General features: G+C 34.4%; 2 protein-coding genes across 2 annotated transcripts; both read right to left on the bottom strand.

Annotated features, from left to right (window-relative positions):
- Nucleotides 1-2,256: 2,256 nt before the first annotated feature.
- LOC130589843 (uncharacterized) lies at nt 2,257-3,194 on the bottom strand. The gene is made up of 2 exons (XM_057391441.1): nt 2,778-3,194; nt 2,257-2,690 (listed from the first exon to the last, which is right to left on the bottom strand). Exons 1-2 carry the CDS (start codon nt 3,004-3,006, stop codon nt 2,257-2,259), a joined length of 663 nt encoding a protein of 220 aa, XP_057247424.1. The 5' UTR covers nt 3,007-3,194.
- Nucleotides 3,195-3,706: 512 nt separating this feature from the next.
- LOC125494121 (protein FAR1-RELATED SEQUENCE 5-like) lies at nt 3,707-5,080 on the bottom strand. The gene is made up of 2 exons (XM_048637690.2): nt 5,063-5,080; nt 3,707-4,675 (listed from the first exon to the last, which is right to left on the bottom strand). Exons 1-2 carry the CDS (start codon nt 5,078-5,080, stop codon nt 3,707-3,709), a joined length of 987 nt encoding a protein of 328 aa, XP_048493647.2.
- Nucleotides 5,081-8,133: the final 3,053 nt, after the last annotated feature.

Below are 8,133 nucleotides of genomic sequence, written 5' to 3'. Positions count from 1 at the left end.
TTCCCCTGAAGTGTCAGACCCGAGAGAGGATTTGTGCACGTTTGAGGACATGGGTTAGGACATTGCCTCCAGCGATACAGGCTCGTCTTCGTAGGACATCTCTGTACCATATCCCTTTTACTATGTTCACACACATTGATGCACCCTTGATTTCAGCATTTGTCGAGCGGTGTCAACCCGATACGAGTTCTTTTCACCTACCATTTGGGGAGATGACGATCATGATGCATGATGTAGAGCATATATTGCATCTTCCAGTTGAGGGGTGTCTGGTTCATGAACAGTCACTTTGGTGCTCTTAGGGGTTTGGTTGCTGACTTGATCGGTAGGACAGTTGCAGACCTTGGGAGTCCATTTTGGGATAATGGTGCTAAGTGCACAGGGGTTGCTGAGATTCTGTCAGAAGAGCCACCTGCTCCATTGAAGAGACAACTGACGGGCATTATATGGTTGATTTTAGGGTGTTGTTTGTTCACAGATAAGAGTGGATCGAGGTTGAGACCATTTGACCTTGTTGAGGCTAGTTCTCCAGATAGCATTCACACGTTCTCCTGGGGGTCGGCTACACTTGCGTACTTGTATCGTCAGTTGGGTGAGGCTAGTCGGACCTCCACAGTTGGGATCACTGGATGTTTGACTTTACTCCAAGCATGGATTTATGAGTACTTTCCATGCTTCAGGCCACGCGCAAGCATATTAGTGGTGGGGGAGGTCCACGAGCGCAGAGTTGGACTGTGTACCCGGAGAAGAGGTCTCATGACCGTCTTTGTTCCATCAGGAGACAGCTGGACACTCTCACAGCAGAGGATGTAAGTTAATTTTTATGTACTATTATTATGAGTTTTTTTATACTTGAAGTCATTAAGTAAGGTTGCTGATATTTGTAAAAATTACAGGTGGATTGGTTGCCTTATGGTCATGATTTTGATCCGACCACCATCTCAAGAACATTATACAGGGGTACCATTCGATATCGGGGAGTCGTCGAGCCCTATATGCCTGATCGATGTTTGCGGCAGTTAGGTCGTATGCAGTTTGTACCTGTTCCTGTTATTGCTCCAGAGTCTGCATCTAGGCCTAGCAAGGGAAAGTATGTTGTGCAATCTTCTCCTGTCTACTGTGAGTCATCATGGTCCTCGTTCCCGACAGGTAAGAATACTAATATTATTATTATTATTATTACTATTATTATTATTATTATTATTACTATTATTATTATTATTGTTATTATTGTTATTATTGTTATTATTATTATTATTATTATTATTATTATTATTATTATTATTATTATTATTATTATTATTATTATTATTATTATTGTTATTATTATTATTATCATTATTAAACAAATATTATTTTGTGTACAACAGGTAATTGTATATACTTAGAACTATTTAAGAAAGGTTCAACACCGTCGGCTTGTTCTACTGATTACTTATCTTGGTATGAACGACATTCACATCCATATATATTGAATGGAGGTAATGTTGCACGATCCATACCAGATCGTACGGCGACCGAGCAGGTAAATATATTTAAATGGTTTTAATATTTGGATTAATGTACTTGTATTTCATATATTGACGAGCATGTAAATATTTTTTTTTTGTTTTTCAGTGGATGAATAGGTGGATACATGCAGCCCGCCCAATATTAGAACATAGGATGAGAGTGAATGGCTAACAGAAACATGTCAGACGTTTGATCAGCTCATTCAGGATTCGAACAAAGTGTTAAACAATACGAATGAAGAGAATGAGTAGCATATTTTAGTTATGTTTAAACACTTTAAATCATTATTAGCAATTTTATTTGAACTGATGTTTTTGTTAGTTTTTATAATTCATAATACTTTTAACTATTTGTAGTAGTTTTATTTAGTTCAAATTATGTTTTTATATGCTTTTCATTTTTCTTCTTTATTACCATCTATAGATGAGATTGGAATTGTTTAAAATTTATTTGGGAACATGATTCATTCAACACAACTCATTCATAAATATTGCCCTTACTTTATAAATTAACACAGTTAGTACAGTAAAAAGAGTAAAAACTAATCAATAGTTGTAGTCGTTGTTCGAGTCGTAGAGGTCGACGATGAATCCCAACGTTGTGTCCGTCTTGAATAATGTTGTGCCCAAGAAAGAACATTTTGGGAAGCAACTCTAAACCATGGTGGAGGAATCTGAGGGACCGGGTGTCCTTGCTTAAGTTGAAGCCGAATGAAATGCTTGTAACTCCCAAGATGAGCTATGGCTAACTCTCTTTGTGGCAAGCGTTCCTACCTCCAACATCAACTGGAAGAATTGTAGCCGACATATCAAAACGACCATTTAGACTGAAAAAAAAGATTGTGCATCTGTAATGGTTCGCAATGGGGTACAAATCTGCAAGGACCTCCATATAATGTTCCTCCCCACAACGTTCACCTTCCCATGTAATACGCGTAATTGCCTCATTCAGATCATCACCATATATCCAATGAAACAGAGGACCATTTTGATGCAATTCACTCACCGTAGTTCGACGTACAATGTCCCAATTGTCTTGACCCGAACAAAAAGCATCTGCTACGCATCGAAAACCACAATTACCATCGGCAACTACATCAAGCCAGCCTTCAATATGCTCTTGGATGGTCAGTGGAAGTCTATGAAAGTATGGAAAACGTTCCATATCGAATCTCCATCCTGCAAAGTTAGTACAAATCAATTTAATTAAATGTGTCCAATTATACAAAACAAACAATTAAAGTAAATAGATATACGTATAATTACCAGTGGCCGCAGAAGATTTGCCACTACTCGTAGACTTGCCCATAACGTGCTCAAACCCACTTTTGTTCCGTCGCAAGCCCTTGTTCAACTTTCCCCGACCTTTACTCGTCGCATTAACTTCTGGCTCCTCAAATGAACGACGGTCGGGGTACAATTCAAGTTGGAGTACCCGAGAAACAGACCTCATGATCGCGGGATCCCTAGCCTGTACCTCGGTCACTAATGACATGAAGAACTGACGGTCCTGATCGCGCTCAGATAATATCTCAGCTGAATCTGTACCATCACCAATGGCTAGTCTGTACCAAAATGGATCAACCTCCTGACAGTATAGGAGACGCCCGTTCTGCACGGCGAAGAAGGTGTGACAAGCACACGGAATACCATGTGTATTCTGAACTACACATCCGCATCTACTCCAATCCCATCATAACCTTGATTCTACCAAACTCATCCTGAATCAGCTCCAAACAGTACTGAGAGCAAACACCATTCAAGGCGCTATATGGTAGTATGTCAAACTCAGTCCCATGACTACGACGGGAGGCTTCCAAGGAGTTTCTGATCTCTGTCAACTGTCCGACAATAAAAGAATCGATCTGCATAAATAATGTGTCGATTGCTTCGGTTGGAGTAGCAATCCACTCCTTCAAAGCCAATGTGAACTCTCGCATCTGTTGTTGGTTGTGTTGCCAAAGTGTCGTACTCGATCCGTCCAACATTGCACAAACTTCTCCTTGTGCACAAGCCAAGTTCCGTTGATATAGGTAGGAAAATCAATGGATGTGTTTTTGCCAAGTTCACCCCACTCATCCATCATATTGGCTACATTTTTCTCATACTCATCCTCGGTTTTTGACTTCATAACCCTAGCCCAAGCCCCTCGGCCGAACATAATCCCGATCTGCTTTTCCCACCACACTTCCTCGCTACCCATGCCTCCACATCATTGTTAATATGCCACGTGCAAAGTAGATCGCAGATGTGGGAAAAACGTCCGAGATATATTTGCATAAAGCCAGATCTCGATCACTCACAATGGCATTTGGCGCCACACAGCCAATGAGGTTTTTCAGTGCCGACAACATCCAGCGGTAACTCTCAGCATCCTCATGTTGCAGCAAAGCCCATGCAACAAGAAAATTCTTGTTGGTTGGTGTGACACCAACAATCTCTACCAAAGGATACAAGTACTTGTTTGTCTTGTACGTTGCATCAATGTGAAGCACATGCGGATATGTACGGACTAAGTTCACGGACGTCGGGTGTGCAATGAATGTATGTGTCACCCTACCCATCTCGTCCGAATCAAGCCAAAACAGATAATTGCTTTGAACAGCCTGATGAAGAAACTCCTGAGCTGCATTTCTGCCTTCTGATCTCTCTCTTCTTAACAAATCTTTACAATTATAAATGTGCCTCATGTTAGGCTTCACTGACGGAAATGCACTTGTAATGGCTTTCATGATGTGCCGTGGTTTCACATGGGCTGCAGTTAGTTCTCCAACTAACTTCTTCGCACCGGGACTGAGACCGCTAATCTGTCGATGACCCTCTGGGTATAACATCATTGGGTGATTATGAAACCCATGTTCTGCCTTAGTCTTGACAACCCAATACGAATAGTTTTTCATCGGGACAAGAAACAACCGAAATGGACAACCACATGCTTTTCTTTTCGTTTTTCTCCTGATTGCTGAACTGAAATCACGAAGTTCTTTTTTCTTACCACGTTCACAATCTAGATATTGACAATTCTTTTTGTGACTGATTATCACAAAAAAAAAACCGAATTCAAGAGCAATCTTTCTACACCATTCGACAGCATCATCACGATTATTAAATTGAGGACAATTGTCGAAATATCGATTATAATTAATCCCATTATTAACAAGCTCCTGAAAAAAAAACAAATAAATTATTGTTAATTAAAAAAAAAAAATATTCAACCAAATAAAAAATTAGAATATTCCAAACAAATATAAAAATAGAATATTGAACATTTAATAACTCATTAGGTTAAATGTTCCTCCAGCTTTTCCTAAAAAAAATAGGTTGGCGTTGCCCAGAACCAACGTCCGGCCAGGACGTTGGACCCATGGGTCGAACGTGTGGCCAGGACGTTCGACCCATGGGCCCAACGTCTGGCCAGGACGTTATGTCCATGGGTCGAACGTTTGGCCTGAACGTTCGCCCTATGGATCAAACGTCCTGGCCAGACGTTTGATCCATAGGGCGATCGTTCTGGCTACACGTTCGTTGTTTTCGAAGCGAAAAAAAAATACCTGAGCCGAAGACGACATTATTTCTGTATTAATTAATGGCGTTCGCCTAGTGGGAGATCGTTAATTTCAATGACTGCCGGTGAGTGCCGCAAATTTTAGAGTTAATTTCAATGAATGTCGGTGAGTGCCGCCGGTAATTTTAGAGTTTGGAGAGAAGTGAAAGTTAAATTTTGCAATACAGTAAAAATTTGGAAGATATAGTAAAATAATATTGGTTAAAACACATAAGGACATAATCGTCCATTCATACATAAATTTGGGCGATTTTAAGGAAATAATGGGCAATGTTTAACAAACCCCGTTAATAAACGTCAAATCCTTACCTAGAAAAAAAAAAGGACAAACATATTTACAAAATAAAGAATATATATAACAGTTTTAATACGTGCATAAATATTTGAAAGCTATATTTACTAAAATTTTGAGGTTTATTTTTATAACATCGGGCTTAAGTAAAACTTAAACTCATTGTGTATGACGATTGTGTTATTTAATGTTTAAGATTAGAACAATGGATTAGTCCTTATACAACCTAGATTATGTTATTTGATCTTTTGCAAAATGAAATAAGGGCATGTTCTCCTCATCTTATTTTCAGTTCAGTCCAGTTCAGCTCAGTTCAATCCATTCTTTTATAACCATTTTGTTAAATATTATTATTATGCTGGTCTAATTTATTTTACTAATTACTATTATTATTTATTTTTATATCATTATTATTAAGTTTTATTATTATTATTTCTATATATTATTTTGTTTATTATAGCTTTACTCATTATTCTTACTATTATTATCAGAAGGAACATGGTTTAAGTCGAAAACACAAATAAACCCACGTTTTGTAGCCCATAAATCGATCAAATCGCGTAAAAACGGTTTATGATGCAATTTTGCGCGGTGCAACCCAATTATTATTTTTATTACTAAATATTTTTATGTTATTAAATCTAATTATTAAAATAGTAATATTAATTTACTTCTTTTATATTATTGTTATTATATAATTATCATCAAGTATCAATATATTAATACAAATAATATAAAATAATTATTATTAATTATCATTATTATCATTAATTATTATTATTATTATTATTATTACTATTATTATTAATTTATGATTATTAATATTATTTGTTCATAATATCATTTAAAAATATCCAAAATACTATTATTATTATTTATTATTCTTACTTATCATTGTAATTATTATTTAATATTCCTATTATTATTGCTTAAATATTATTTATATATTTATTACATTTAATTTAATTTAATTCAATTCAGTTCAGTTCAGCTCAGTTCAGTTCAGTTGTTTTTTGCCGAAGAGAACAAGCCCTTAGGGCCTGCTCTCCCCAGCTTATTTTTAGTTCAGTTCAGTTCAGCTCCAATCAGTTCAGTTTAGTTTAGCTTCAATCAGTTCAGCTCCAATCAGTTCAGTTCAGTTCAGTTCAGTTCAGCTCCATTCTTTTATAACTATTTTGTTAAATATTATTATTATGTTGGTATAATTTATTTTTACTAATTACTCTTATTATTATTATTATTATTATTATTATTATTCATTTTTATATCATTACTATTAAGTATTATTATTATTATTTATTTATTTATTTTTATATACCCCTATTAAGTAATATTATTATTATTATTATTATTATTATTATTATTATTATTATTATTATTATTATTATTATTATTATTATTATTATTATTGTTGTTGTTGTTGTTGTTGTTGTTGTTGTTGTTGTTGTTTATATATATTATTTTGTTCATTATAGCTTTACTCATTATTATTACTATTATTATTAGGAGGAACATGTTTTAGGTCAAAGCACAAATAAACCCACTTTATTTAGCCCATAAACCAATCAAATCGTGTCAAAACGGTATTTTCGCTGGTCCAACCCAATCATTATTTTTATTACTAAATATTATTATATTATTAAATCTAATTATTAAAATAGTAATATTAATTTACTTCTTAGATTTTATTGTTATTATATAATCATCATCAAGTATTAATATATCAATACAAATAATTTAAAATAATTATTATTAATTACCATTATTATCATTAATTATTATTATTATTAATTTATTATTATTAATATTATTTATGTATAAATATCATTTAAAAATATCCAAAATACTATTATTATTTTTCATTATTATTACTTATCATTATAATTATTATTTAATATTCATATTATTATTGTTTAAATATTATTTATATATTTATTACAATTTAATTTAATTCAATTCAATTCAATTCAGTTCAGTTCAGTTTAGTTTAGTTCAGTTGAGTTCAGCTCCAATCAGTTCAGCTCCAATCAGTTCAGTTCAGTTCAACTCAGTCCAGTTCAGTTCAGCTGTTTTATGCCGAAGAGAACAGGCCCTTAGTTTTTCTAATTTTTAATTTTTTTTAATGTGCTAATGCTAAGTATTAATTTTAAAAGGCGATATGAGTGTTATTCAGATAAAAGTTAAAATGCACGGTTCTATAAAATTTAAAACCGTACAAAGATCAAATATGTAATCAAAATTAGTGCACGTATATCAAGCATTAATATTATTTTAAAGCAAAAATGCAACGTCGAGTTAGGGGATTTGAAGTCTTTTAGCATCTATTTTTTTAGGAAACCCAAACAAAGGGATCAATACACTAAATCACATGAAGCAAGCAATATAATATTTTTGGAACATCATCCTCCCAATAACGTCAGCCAAGTTCCCAAGTTTGGAAATGTGTTAACAATTGATAAGTGCATTTTTAAAGCATTTTGCGGACCTTTTTAAGTTTATTTTGATCATCTTTCTCCCTTTTCTTTCCTTTTTTTTCTTCTTCTATTTCATTCTTTTGATCATTCTTGATCGTAGCGACATTTTACTAGATTTTCAATCAATTTTGACCGGCCATCTAGTATATTTGCTTTCACCGCGGTTTGTTGTATTTTGATTGTAGGTGTATGTGACCATTATTTGAGGTTGCAAGTTGGAAGAAAGAGCATATTACGAGAGTTTTGATAAGCTTGACCGCACAAAAAGAAAAGAAACGAGAATTTCGGACA

The sequence above is a fragment of the Beta vulgaris genome, chromosome 8 (assembly GCF_026745355.1).
Source record: "Beta vulgaris subsp. vulgaris cultivar EL10 chromosome 8, EL10.2, whole genome shotgun sequence".
NCBI lineage: Eukaryota > Viridiplantae > Streptophyta > Magnoliopsida > Caryophyllales > Amaranthaceae > Beta > Beta vulgaris.
This window is presented reverse-complemented; position numbering and strand designations above follow the sequence as displayed.